Source organism: Mauremys reevesii, linkage group 1 (genome assembly GCF_016161935.1).
Source record: "Mauremys reevesii isolate NIE-2019 linkage group 1, ASM1616193v1, whole genome shotgun sequence".
Taxonomy (NCBI): Eukaryota; Metazoa; Chordata; order Testudines; family Geoemydidae; genus Mauremys; species Mauremys reevesii.
Window position 1 is genome coordinate 182,579,717 of NC_052623.1, and position 14,913 is coordinate 182,594,629.

The 14,913-nt window shown below is 39.2% G+C and overlaps 1 protein-coding gene across 20 annotated transcripts in view; it reads right to left on the bottom strand.

The window, feature by feature from the left end:
* Nucleotides 1-14,913, bottom strand: part of ROBO1 (roundabout guidance receptor 1) — a 1,025,913-nt gene that overhangs the window by 109,722 nt on the left and 901,278 nt on the right. For all 20 annotated transcript variants that reach the window (XM_039532354.1, XM_039532376.1, XM_039532316.1 and 17 more), the window contains 3 exons: nt 10,321-10,441; nt 6,425-6,563; nt 4,983-5,110 (listed from right to left, as the gene is read on the bottom strand). In XM_039532354.1, coding sequence (XP_039388288.1) covers nt 4,983-5,110; nt 6,425-6,563; nt 10,321-10,441 — 388 coding nt within the window. The remainder of the gene's footprint in view (nt 1-4,982; nt 5,111-6,424; nt 6,564-10,320; nt 10,442-14,913) is intronic.

Consider the following 14,913-nt stretch of genomic DNA (forward strand, 5'->3'; position numbering starts at 1 on the left):
GGGTTGTTGCAGGAGCACCCCCTGTGAATAGCATACAGCTCATAATTTCTGCAGGATCTGACACAGAGCAGCTGTGCTCTCTGGTTCTATGATACAGTGGTTCTCTAGTACACTTGCCCATATTCTAGGCAGGACTGATTCTATTTTTAGATACCAAAAAGGAGGGAGTCATTCCCAATTTTGGCTTTTGTGCCCCTGGCTGATCTCAGCCAGGGGCACTTATGACAGCAGCAAATGGTGCAGTGCAAAAGGACTGGTAACCATGATCATCTTATTACCAATTTATGGTATGGTAGATGGTACAGTATGGCTGGTAACCATCTATGCTGTCATGCAAAAGCAAAAGCATGCTGCTGTGTAGCGCTGCTGAATCGCCTCTGTCAGCGGCATCTAGTACACATACGGTGACAGTCACAAAAGGCAAAACAGGCTCCATGATTGCTATGCTATGGCATCTCCCAGGGCAATCCAGGGAAAAAAGGCACGAAATGCTTGTCTGCCGTTGCTTTCCCAGAGGAAGGAGTGACTGACGACATTTACCCAGAACCACCCGCGACAATGATTTTTGCCCCATCAGGCACTGGGATCTCAACCCGGAAATTCCAAGGGGCGGGGGAGGCTGTGGGAACTATGGGATAGCTACGGGATAGCTACCCACAGTGCAACGCTCCAGAAATCGACGCTAGCCTCGGACCGTGGACGCACACCACTGATTTAATGTGTTTAGTGTGGCCGCGCGCACTCGATTTTATACAATCTGTTTTGCTAAACTGGTTTATGTAAATTCGGAATAATCCCGTAGTATGGACATACCCTTACACTGGAATCAGAAGGTAGTTATAATGGGAGATGAAAATGAAAATCTAATAGAGATCAAGAGAGAAAACTGAGACAAGGTGATCAACTTTATTCAACATTTATAGCGAGTACTTAATTAAATTAATACAGGAAACAGAAGAGGGTATTAAGATGAGTGGAAAAATTGGTGAATAATTTCTTCTATGCAGATGATAGTGCTGATGGCTGATTCGGAAGATCTCATGATGTTAGTAGAGATTATATATGAATATGGCAAGGAATATGGTCTAAAGTGGAACGTGGATAAGATAAAAACTATGGCGCTAGACAAGGATCCTGGGAAAACATGTAAGAGTCCAGTGAATGACACAGCCATACACAAGAAATTATTGCTACTTAGGAAGCATCTTTACAGAAGATCAGATACTGAAGTCACACCACACTAGAAAGAGCAACAGAGACATCTGGAAGAATAAACATCTGATGAGATTGGTGATTACTGGGATTTAGCAAATGCTATTAGAGATCTTATTAAAAGAATGATTCAATTTGCAGGGCACATTTTAAAAGGGTCAGTGGCATGACATGTTTACAGGCACTGGAAGGGAAGACTGGAAATGATCTTGGGTAAATGATGTGGTATACTGGGTGGATCAAAAGGACCATTCATTCACAAGAGATCAGCGGAAGATCATACAGAATGGAGTATGATGGTTGCAAACTTCCACTAATAGGGTACGTCTACACTACCTGCCAGATCGGCAGGTAGCGATCGATCTATCGAGGATCGATTTATCACGTGTAGTGTAGACACGATAAATCGATCCCCGATCGCTCTCCCATGGACTGCTGAACTCCAGCTCGGCGAGAGGCGGAAGCAAAGTCGACGGGGGAGCTGCGGCAATTGACCCTGTGCCATAAGGATGCGAGGTAAGTTGAACTAAGATATGTCAACTTTGGCTACGCTATTCTCGTAGCTGAAGTTGCATATCTTAGGTAGACCCTCCCTCCCCCCCCAGTGTAGGCGAAATATTTTACCATTTGGGAATCTAAAAAATGTCAACTTTACTACTTTAAATAAAAAAATCCAACGGATACTTGAAGTCACAATATCTGTATCCAGTTAAAATAATTTGTGGTGACAACAGTCACAGAAAGGAGAAAAAAGTTCTCTTGTCTCCTAAGCTATTAAATACAAAGAGTAGAAATAACATGCTTCTAATGCCATTAGAGTTCAAAATGCATTCCCTTCCCAGCATTGAACATTAATTCTTTTCACACTTCTGAAAAAAAAATTGAAATTATTTATTCATGGAGGTTGAGTCCATTAATGTCTATCAGCCAGGATGGGTAAGGAATGGTGTCCCTAGCCTCTGTTTGTCAGAGGGTGGAGATGGATGGCAGGAGAGAGATCACTTGATCATTGCCTGTTAGGTTCACTCCCTCTGGGGCACTTGGAATTGGCCAGTGTCAGTAGACAGGATACTGGGCTGGATGGACGCTTGGTCTGACCCAGTATAGCCGTTCTTATGTTCTTAAATGCTTCAGTAGTTTAACAGTGCTCAAATAACACTGGTCTACAATTTTTGAGAAGTCGTCTGCTTCAGAGATAAAATGTGATATTTATTATGTATTTTGATGTGCTGAATTCAAATATGACAATTAAAACAACTGATTGGCTACTGTTTCTAAGATATTTATGTTTTTACATTTTATGTCTATATATATTGTGTAGATAGTAGAGTTTTAATCATAAATTGTAAACCTAGGTCTTTTCATGTGTTTATGGTTGCTTTACATGATAATATTTCACCTGTCCTGTTTATGTAACACTTTAAAAATCAGCAAAAGGGTTATATAACTAAAATTTATTATGAAACAAAAGGCAAAAAACTATTATGTATATAGTTTAGTCCTATTCAGTGTCTACTCGGCGCTTCTTGGCTTGTCTCTTGTATTCATTAAATGGAGCATCTCTTGTCACTGTCCAGCAATAGTCTGCAAGCATTGATGGGCTCCATTTGCCCTGATAGCGTTTCTCCATTGTTGCAATGTCCTGGTGAAATCGCATGCTATGCTCGTCGCTCACTGCTCCGCAGTTCAGTGGAAAAAAATCTAGATGAGAGTGCAAAAAATGTATCTTTAGTGACATGTTGCAACCGAGGCTTTTGTATGCCTTGAGGAGGTTTTCCACCAACAACCTGTAGCTGCCTGCCTTGTTGTTTCTGAGAAAATTTATTGCCACTAACTGGAAGGCTTTCCATGCCGTCTTTTCCTTGCCACGCAGTCCATAGTCAAATGCATCATCTCGAAGAAGTTCACGAATCTGAGGACCAACAAAGACACCTTCCTTTATCTTAGCTTCACTTAACCTTGGAAATTTTCCACAGAGGTACTTGAAAGCTGCTTGTGTTTTGTCAATGGCCTTGACAAAGTTCCTCGTCAGACCCAGCTTGATGTGCAAGGGTGGTAACAAAATCTTCCTTGATTCAACAAGTGGTGGATGCTGAACACTTTTCCTCCCAGGCTCCAATGACTGTCGGAGTGGCCAATCTTTCTTGATGTAGTGAGAATCTCTTGCACGAACATCCCATTCACAGAGAAAACAGCAGTACTTTGTGTATCCAGTCTGCAGACCAAGCAAGAGAGCAACAACCTTCAAATCGCCACAAAGCTGCCACTGATGTTGGTCATAGTTTATGCACCTCAAAAGTTGTTTCATGTTGTCATAGGTTTCCTTCATATGGACTGCATGACCAACTGGAATTGATGGCAAAACATTGCCATTATGCAGTAAAACAGCTTTAAGACTCGTCTTCGATGAATCAATGAACAGTCTCCACTCATCTGGATCGTGAATGATGTTGAGGGCTGCCATCACACCATCGATGTTGTTGCAGGCTACAAGATCACCTTCCATGAAGAAGAATGGGACAAGATCCTTTTGACGGTCACAGAACATGGAAACCCTAACATCACCTGCCAGGAGATTCCACTGCTGTAGTCTGGAGCCCAACAGCTCTGCCTTACTCTTGGGTAGTTCCAAATCCCTGACAAGGTCATTCAGTTCACCTTGTGTTATGAGGTGTGGTTCAGAGGAGGAGGATGGGAGAAAATGTGGGTCCTGTGACATTGATTGTTCAGGACCAGAAGTTTCATCCTCTTCCTCTTCCTCGTCTGACTCAAGTGAGAATGATTCTGGTGCATCAGGAACTGGCAGTCCTTCTCCGTGGGGTACTGGGCGTATAGCTGATGGAATGTTTGGATAATGCACAGTCCACTTTTTCTTCTTTGACACACCTTTCCCAACTGGAGGCACCATGCAGAAGTAACAATTGCTGGTATGATCTGTTGGCTCTCTCCAAATCATTGGCACTGCAAAAGGCATAGATTTCCTTTTCCTGTTCAACCACTGGCGAAGATTTGTTGCACAAGTGTTGCAGCATATGTGTGGGGCCCACCTCTTGTCCTGATCTCCAATTTTGCAGCCAAAAGAAAGGTGATAGACTTTCTTAACCATAGTGGTTATACTGCGCTTTTGTGATGCAAAAGTCACTTCACCACAAACATAGCAGAAGTTATCTGCACTGTTCACACAAGTACGAGGCATCTCTGCTCACTTTGGCTAAACAGAAATGTGTCCCTTTGCAAAATCAAACACTGACAAATAAGAGAGCACGACACTGTATGATTTCTAGAGCTGATATAGGGCAATTTGTTCAGCAGAGTGATGTAAGCTTCGTTATGATTGCATCATCCATGACTTCTAGGAATAACGTGGTCATAGATTTAGTCATAGATCCAGTCAAAGATGTATTTTAGTCATTTCTGGTTTAAATTGAGATCCCTTCCCTTTATAACTCACTTATCCTCCGCTATTCCCAAGGCAAGGGTCATATATACTGACCCAATGGCATATATTGAAAACTAGAGCCAATCAACAATTTTAAGCACCATTTTCATTCTCAGTGACCCAGAATTAGTAAAGTTGGACTACATTTATTTCAGAAGCATTTTAGCTGTAGAGCAGAGTAATCAAACCAAAATGATCTTTCTGTATTTTTTTTTTAACAACATAGCCTATCACATTCAATATTAATTATGGATCTATTAAAGTTACTGCATAGAAAATCCATTTTATTTTCTTTTTCTGGGGTTAAGTATTATATAAAGAAACAGCTTACCTTGAACTGTCAGAGTTGCTGATGCTTCAGCTTTTCCAACCATATTTTCGGCAACACAAGTATAAGACCCCATGTCTCCTGCCATAACTTTCCGGATTTTCAGGGTGTGATCATCACGGATTTCATATCTTAAACACATATAACAGCAAATAAGGGTGACTATATAAATACAAAGAATATTGCCAGTTTCCTTAGTATATAAAGCATAAGCATAAGACGTTTTTGCCTTCAAATTCATGTGTTTCTCTGAGATATGAACACATTTAAGCAACACATGAAATATGCATATTGCCTTCAAACTATGGAAAAATATTTCAAAACAACACACTTGAGAGCTTAATCTGATCTCACTTACAATGTGAAAATCAAGACCATCTCTAATAAAGTAATCATAGTTGACTGGTAAATCTGGTGACATTAGACTTTGACCTAAAGACTTCTAATGACAATGCATTTAGTAAACATATTTAATGATATTTCTGAAAGAAAAAAAATCATTCTTATATTTTTCTTCATTTGCATGTAGGAAGATGTAAAAATCAGAAGCTATAAGGGTTTAAAAGATTAAAAAAGCAGCATTGTTGTTATGAACATAACCAAAGACCATCTTAAAGTCAAGCTAAAACATAACTCATTCAATCATTTTTATAAGGAAATAACATAGTCTTATAATATTCCCTCCAATTTCATCTCCTTTTACTCATCTTTGCATAATGTAGCCAGTATGTTTCTCTTCCTAGAAAGCAGTTATTAAACCCTATATGCAGTGGTTTTTAGATAAATTATAAACTGGATTAACAGGAAACAGGATTTCGATGTAGAAGATGAAGGACCCAAATGTTACAGTGTGTCCTCTTTGGGGAAGAAAAACCCACCAATACTTTTAAAACTGATGATTAGGAATTTAAGCAAAATGAAAACAAAATCTTCATAAAATGTGTTTCCTTTTTACAAGACTATTTTACTTTCCATCCTGTTAGGCCAATGACAGAAGAAATGTGAATTGGAGACTTGATAACAAAAAACGCAGGTCTCCTAAGAGCAGCACTATGCATTAGCAGGCTGCTTCTTACAACACTTGCAATTCCATTATCCACGTCTTGGTGCTGTAGCCTAATTATATTATCTCTTAGACATTTTACAGTAGTTTTGATAATTACAGTAGGTACTTCAAGTACAGAATTCATTCATGTCATACATTGTTTGAACTTAAAACTTTTGCTGTTTTTGTAGTAGGTTGTAAAGATTTTAGTTCAAGCTGTTTCTAAGATTTCAACATAAGTGAATTATATCTGTAAACAGAGGACCATGGGATTCAGAAATAGAAGAAGTCCTATTAGATCGCCAAGCCCATCCATACAAGCACAGGAGTTATCCACTGTTAGATATTAAATTGATACCCGCACTTGATCTTATCCAAAAGGTAACTTAACATACTGCACCTTGCTTTTGGTAACTCCCCATCATCTTTTCGCCATCTTACTGTAGGCACAGGGTCACCCCGAGCCTCACATTTAAACTCTGCACTGTCTTCCACAGTTACGGCCAAATTACTGGGTCTCTTCACAAAAGATGGTCTTTCTAAAGGAAAGGAAAGAAACACTGGATTACAGCTAAAGGCCAGCACTGCAAGACTTGCAGTGCCTCAGGGTGGCTGAGGTGGGGATTCCAGAGTTACTTTTGTGCAACCAGGTCAATTTTGCTGTACAAATCAGGGCCACCCAGAGGGGGGGGGGGCAAGTGGGGCAATTTGCCCCAGGCCCCACAGGGGCCCCCACGAGAGTTTTTGGGGCCCCTAGAGCGGGGTCCTTCACTCGGAAAACTCTCTTTCTTCCGCTTCAGGTCTTTGGTGGCAATTAGGTGGCGGGGGGTCCTTCCATTCCGGGATCCGCCACCAAAGTGCCCCGAAGACCCGCGGCTGGGGGTCCTTCCATCCTGGGACCTGCCACCGAAGTGCCGGGTCTTCGGCGGCAGGGGCCCTCCACCGCCGCAGACCCCAGGCCCCCTGAATCCTCTGGGCGGCCCTGGTAAGAATCACAAAAATCATGTACACAATGTAAATATGCAAATTACATCAGACCTGACTCTGGGCTTTTCTACACTACTGCTTAACTCGATGTACATTATGTCGCTCAGGGGTGTGAAAAAGCCCTCACCCTGAGGGACGCAAGTTACATCGACTTAAAGCAGTGTCCGCACCCATGCTTTGTCGGCAGGAGACACTCTCCCATCGACTTAGCTTCTGCCTCTCATTGAGGTGGAGTAATTATACGCAGTACAGTGGAGAAGCTACATGAGTGCTGCTGCATGGATGTAGTGCAGTAGTGTAGACTAGACCTAAGTGGCCTCAGTTTCTCTCCAGTGACAGAAACAGATCTGCTGCAAGGCACCAAAGCTGACAACGGGCATCACTATTTTATTGTACCTTTGACAGAAGGCACTCATTAAGTATTGCCTCTCCAGAGACCCTGATGCGATGGCGAAGTACTGAAGATATTCGGAGGCTAGCTAAAGCCACCACAGAATCTTCAGTATGATTGCACCTTGTCATCAGTAACAGTTTATGTTTGATAGAATCATTTCAAGTGTTAGAGCAAAGAGAAAAGTGATCATTTTCTTTCTCACCAGCACAAAGAAAAAGAAAATTACTTCTCTATAATTCTTGTTCACAGAAGTTGCTGTTATCACGGGTCCATGCTCATAGCACATATAAGGCACGAACATCTATAGGTTTTGAATTTTTGGACAGCTAACCTCAACACACATGAAGTGGAAGAGTACATCCCGCTGAGCTCTAAATGTAAGTTGCTGAAAATGTTTTATTTATATATTTGAAACATGCACTTTCCACTCTGTAGATAAGGTGGGTAGATGAGTGTGAACTTATAACAACATACTCCTTACAGATAAATATATTTTCTCCACAAGGTACAGTAAAAATTATAACTGAACCTCATTCCTGGAGTCAAAAAGTTGTCAGGACTGCCTCTACAAGAGCCTAAACAATAGGCAGAGGATGTTATAAAGGAGATACCATCACAAACAGGTTTAATGCAGCTAACTGGCATAAAAAAAGTGTTGGTGCAACAGAAGCAAAACAGGTTTACCTGCACATTTATTTAGAAAGTAATAAAAATCCCCAAAGTCCTCAAGGCATGTAGGTGCAAAAAGGTGGCAGGGAAGACTGTTGGGCATGCCAAAACCAGTACATGAAATTCTGGAAATGGCAAGCCTAGATTTATTGAAGGAGAAGAGTCTAGATAATGATGTTTGGCAAAATTATGCAAAAGAAAAATGATTCTAACCTAGAAAACCCTATAACAATGAAATACTGGACTGCTAGGCAATACCAGTGAACATAGCACTCATGCAGTTCTTTAGATCCATATTCTATAGGAAGGTTAAGAATGAAAATGCTGTATTAATAGTTTAAGAGTTTCTGCCTGGTTCAAATAAGTATTAGGGCGTTTTCATAATAGACTCTCAGTAAATATCTTCAGAATATATAAGAAGGAAAGGAGAAGTTTGGCTGGATAAATGTCAAAAATGTCATCTCTCCAGTTGAGAATACTTATCTATATGTATAAGTGTGTATCTATCTATCTATCTATTGGAAACTGAACCTGTTCTCTCTAGTCCTAGGCTAGTGCTGTAGCCACTACATCATTCTTCCTCTCCAGAAGGGAATCTTTTTTTTTTCCAGGACAATAAGCGGAGATAAATTTTGAATTAAAGAGAAACAAAAAACTAAATGAAAACCCGTGAAGATTCCGTCTTTCTTTCAGTCTTCAGAGAAGGGAATCAAGCTAATACTTTCCAATAAGGCAACTATAACTCATCAATACTACCATTCCTGGGATAATAGTAAATAGTAATTAACCAATGCAGCTGCATGGGCACTTAATATATAAGAATAAGAACCATATTCATGTAAACAAAGTTTCTTGTAAATTTCCAGACTTCAGAAAGTCTGGAAGTCCTAACAGTTGACTTGACTTAAAATTACCTCTAAACCAAGTGCTTCAAAGGCACCTGAAATAGAAAACATCACAGCAATATACAGGAAAATATCTTGAGCTTCCAAAAAAAAAATCACCACACTGTCTTGCCGACTGCTGAGAGGATGCCAACATAGTTTGAGATGATAAATACTGTCAACATATTAAGGAATCCCCTCCACTCGTAAACACTGAACAGGATTTCAAGATGTCCAGCACCACAGCTCTGAATTGGACTGAAAATAAATCAAAGCACCGAACACTGAGGGAGCAGTGCCTCAAGCAGAATAAAATACCAGTGCTAGAGATAGGGCCAGCACTGAGGAACTTGAACTGAATCCAGCTATTTTCGAACTTCGATGTTGCTGTGAAGTTTCCAAACTGATGGGTGTAAACCGTGCACTCAAAGTGTTTGTTCCCAATATAAACATGGTTAAGCTGTTTCCAAGCCTTATACTGCTTTGAAGCAACACTTCACATTGAGAGTTCAGAATCAGAACCACACTGAAGATCCTGAGGCAGCCATAAAATGCCAGAGATATTCTCAGGCTGCACTGCAGACATCATAAGGTCTTGTCTACAAAGGCAAAAAAGGTGTTGTTTTGCAGTCAAGGTAGCTTGAGTTAGCTTAATTTGACTGAAAATCCCCTTTAATAATGATTAGACATGGTGTAATGTTTCTAGGATCATTTGAGCTAGTTGTATGGTAGCAAATTTATGCCACTCAGCAAGTATCAAAGTGGTAGCCCACCTCCTGTTTTACTAGGTCAATGTATATGTATGCATAAAGCAGATCTATTCATATTTGAAGATTTCATTACATAAATTATATTAAATTCCTCATGGAAGGAGAAAATGATACATACGCTTGTTATTGAAGTTAATTCTTTTTTTGATATTATTTATAAATTTTTATGGTCAGTCAAAACTGGAATTATCTGCAGTGTGAAAACCAAGTCAGATCTGACCACATATGTGAAAAAAAAAATCTACATTTTCTGTTCACAAATCAGCATAGTTTGCTGACTTGTGTTCATTATTTCCTCTTTTCCCTCAATTTTCATCTTGTTCCAGAGTAACAAACCTCTTTATTTCAACAATATTCCACTATGTGCTGAAGAATGGATATTGATGATAAATTATTTTCTGGAATATGCCATCAGGCAGCTATCCATGACTGTCACAAGAACACGCCCAATATGAACATAGCAAAGGAGATGGATGATTAAAAAAAAACAACAACCTTGCTTTAAAACTGCTTCTCCCGATACCAAAAATGAAGCTGTATTAAATACTGGCATTTTCACTAATGAAGTGTCACACAATGGAGTCTCTCTTACCTAAAACGGTGAGCTCTGCCACTTCACTCTCTCGTTCTCCCACCATATTTGTTCCAACACAGACATACTTGCCAGCATCATTCTTTTTTGTGTAGGTAATCATGAGCTTTCCTCCTCTGATCTAGGACAAATCAAGAATAAAAAAAATTACCTTTAAAATAATCAATTAGATAATGTCTGTAAAGTGCTTTAAAAATGTACCATGCTATGTAGATGCTAAATATGATTATGAAACTAATTGCTGAATGTAGACTCTTGCTTGGTGCATCTCATTTACTGCACATTGACGTTTCACCAATAGAAAGCATAAAATACAGAATACTGAGCAAATTTTATTTGGACTTCCATCTAAAATGAGAAAGTTTTAGTCTCCAAAGCCTTTTAGTTATGGATAACAAACAACCATATGAAATCATGCTTTAGGAATCATGCTTTAGGAATCTGGGGTTGAGTGGAGAAACGAGGCTAATTAATGTTTCACACCAAAATCATTTTGTTCACCTTATTAGCTTTATACCTTTTTATTTCTGTATTCTAAAGCCTCTTCACTTTTGTGGATCCAGAAGATATTCCACTTCTATTTGTCTATTGCCCAATAGTGGCTGTTCCTTGCTTCTGTTTAATGCTTGATAACCATAAGTTCTAATTTCCTTTCTACTGTTAGTATATCAGAATCAGACACATCTAATATGGTCTTTGCATACAAATTATTTTAATGTCTTTCTGCTTGGTGATGAAAATGTATTTAATTCCTGCATTAGGGACAAATTTGTCTTTCAGCACTGAGTTGTGGTCTTCTTGTTTATAAACTATGAAAGGTTTACAACATCAGAAAAACCCTCTCACCTGCATCACAACTTTACATTTAATTAGATTCCACTAACCATAAAGCAGTTAAGTACCTCACCGAAAAAAATGAAAAAGGCTATTTAAAAACTGCTTCTCATTTAAAAAAAAAAAATCTGACTTCTGTTCTCATGCACCACCAGGAGTTTGGGTCTGCTTGCTTATGCCCTCCATTACTGGGACTGGCAGAGTAAATAAATGGTGCCTTTTCCCTAAGATGGATCCTCAAGAAATACCATACCTCACAACTTGTGTAGCAGTAAGATATATTTATACCAAGATTTTGTTTTAATGGAAGCCTAACATTTAGCTCCTAAATCCACATTTATACAAATAAGTAAGGGTTCGACATTCAAAAGTGCTGAGCACTCAGGTAGAGGTATACAGAGCCTGTATTTGGCAATATCTGAAGTTAGCTAGCTAACTTCCTGCTCATATTTACCCTAGTTCATTTCTTTGCAAGTTAATGAAGTTGAATTGGTATAAGCAAAGAATTCCCCCTTGACGTTTCATATTGAACAGTGCTATATTTTACTTAAAAATAGATTATGAAATATAAGCCAAAATCTGAATCCCTCTTCATTTAATAAAAGCCTTGGTTAATTAAGTTTTTAAACTTAAACAAAACATGTTCACAACAGAACAGAATGCATACATTAATTTGAATAAATCTCCTGTTGCCTGCAATTCCACTTAAATATTCTTTAATGATTTTTGTAAGTTGGAAAGTCTTAAAACTCAGATCACATATGATAATAATTTAAATTGAAATGTAGCAGGGAAAAAAAAGGTGCCTATAAAGTTACATTAAAAGGCCTAATACAATCAGTGACTAGCCAGAGAATGTTTACAATGTGAAGTATTTTGCACAAGTTGCCTACAGCCAGAAATCTATCCCTGAGAACTTGACGTCTTGAGCGGCAATGGACTCTTATTATCATTGTAAGACATATACACACAATGATGACAGTCAGTTATTGAGATAGTGTTGAATACAAATTTCATGCTTTTGCTGTTAGAGCACATCATTTCGGAGAGAAAAAGCGATGTCCTTTATCTAGCGATCTAGCAATGATGAAATTTCAATTGGAATTTGAAGCATGTCGAATGGAGTATTTAAGGTCACCTGCAAATATTATTTTTAAGTAAGGTAAATGTGTTTTTATTTGCTTATAGCCTCAAACAGCAAGAGAAGGGTATGAAGTACACAACTAGATTTTCATTTCATATCCCCCAAAGTAATACAATTTAAAGGACTGCAGTAATAAATATTATCAAGGTGTTATATTATTCATTGTATGTGTGCATAGTTGTATAAATATGTCTAGATATACATACACACCTCTCTCTCTGCATATTTATATCAATGTTGACTATATGGTGGTGTGAAATAAAAGTTTATTGGCTTACCTGAGGGTGGTTAAATTACTCTCATCTCAAACTTACATAGAGGAAAGGTGGGGATTTTCACATGTGCCTCAGTGACTTAAGAGCACAAGTTCCATTGACTGTGAATGAAACTTGAGCTCCTGGTTTGACATTTATGAAAATCCTACCTTTATATCAACCGTTATTAACACATCACCACACATTCTATATCAGTGCTTCTCAAAGCCGGTCCATCGCTTGTTCGTGGAAAGCTCCTGGCAGTCTGGGCCGGTTTGATTACCTGTCGTGTCTGCAGGTTCGGCCAATCGCGGCTCTCACTGGCCGCGGTTCGCCACTCCAGGCCAATGGGGGCTGCGGGAAGGGCGCCCAGCACATCCCTTGGCCCGCGCCACTTCCCGCAGCCCCCGTTGGCCTGGAGCAGCGAACCGCGGCCAGTGGGAGCCGCAATCGGCCGAACCGGCGGATGCGGCAGGTAAACAAACTGGCCCGGACTGCCAGGGGCTTTCCCTGAACAAGCGGTGGCCCGACTGATTAGCACTGTTTTGTATGAACCATAATTTACAAAAAAAAAACCGAAACACTATTCTAGGAACATTTTAAAGAACTTTAAAAAAATCTTATTGGAACGATCTTGTTTCCATCTGCAAAGTCAGGTGTCTTTCTTACCATGAATCTAATTGTACAAAGTTCAGATGGAAGTAAACATTAAAACAAATATGTAAAGCAACTCAAAATTACCTAAAGTCACTTCTCCATACGTTGGGTACTTCCCAGTTAGACGTGAGTGTTGGGTTAAACAATAAGGAGTGATATATGTATGAAGATCCTCTTTCTAACCCTCAAGGACCTTCAGACATCAGATTTAAAGCTCTGACATTTTTATGATTAGAAAAGCTGGTAACAGTCTCAAGGCTCATTTTTGTACCTCCTGGGCCTCAGACAGGATGGTAGTTTGTTTTTAAAAGATGACAGAAGCTGCACAGGGGTCAGGAATGTTAAAGTAAGTTCCTGGGTTGCTGGCTCAGTGGGCAGGTGATACAATCATAGGAATATGAAAAATCGCACAGGTTTATGATATGTTTATCACATAGATGATATCGCCCCATAAATATGGTGTGTGCATATAATACACACAGGCATGTACAGAGTACTATATGTATCCTGAATGAATTATTCACTGCTGACTGATTGAAAATGTATTTCCTTTGTTGACTGACTACATACGCTTCCCATTACTTTTTAGCAATTAGCCAACTCCCAATTGAATGGGACAAATTACATCATCCTTTGTTTTAACATAAAATAGCTTTGCCTGAGGAAAGCTGTAGCTACAGCAGATTTGTGTCCTATATCCATTAACACCACCACCCCCGCTTTTCTCTCAAGCATGAAGTTCTGAGCAATGGCAAAGAGGAGACACTGAAGTAGGGGGACAAATGATTTGATGTAATAATAAGTATATGTCTGAAAAACATGGATGGGTCTATCTGTGCAGATGGGGGGATAATTTACATACTGAGATTTTCCAGCACATTTCTTCTGTTACTGCTGAATTGTAAGCTACAATGCAATACGGTGGGCAGCAAAGAGACAAATCTCTTCTTTGTGGGCAATAACTATTAAATTATTCAAACTAAAGTTACTCAGAGTGGGGAGACTAACTAGTTATCAGTGGTTTTGCTAAGTATATTTTAGGTCTCTTTCTCTCATATTGTGCGTGTGTGCATATCTATATATCAATATCTATCATCTGAAGTTTAGAGTACCTAATGATTGTTCTGTGGGTTAAAAACCTAACAGTGTAACATAACCACAGGCAAGGGGCATTTTTGTGCAGTAGGGGATACATTTTCAACCTAAGGAGTAGTAGTTTTCCTTACAAACAAGAAGTACTAGTGTCTGTTTTCAAAATATTTTATACCACCACTTCCCAGTGAGACCCAGTGTTTGCTTCTAATCTTGGAAAGATCCAAATTAATAGACTTTAAAAGTCACTATATTTTATACTTATGGAAAATCTAATTCAAATCTTTTTTTTAGAGTTTTTCCAGCTCTCTCTAAGCCTTGTACAGTTGAACTCCTGGTAACAAAAGACACCTGGCTTTACAAGTGGAGGATACAAAATAGACCCATTAAAAGTGTTTACGGCTCTGGAACTGCTGGGAACTGTCAATGAAGAGATGTGGACACACAGCAGATCACAGGTGGTCCCCAGTGCTTTATAGCAGTGAGTTCTAGAATATTTATAAACACAGTTTTACTATAACATATGTTGTGTATAAAGAATACATGATATGATGGCATGTTATATGGGCTTTAACTGACAAATCACTTTGGCATTCATGAGTATTTCAGCTA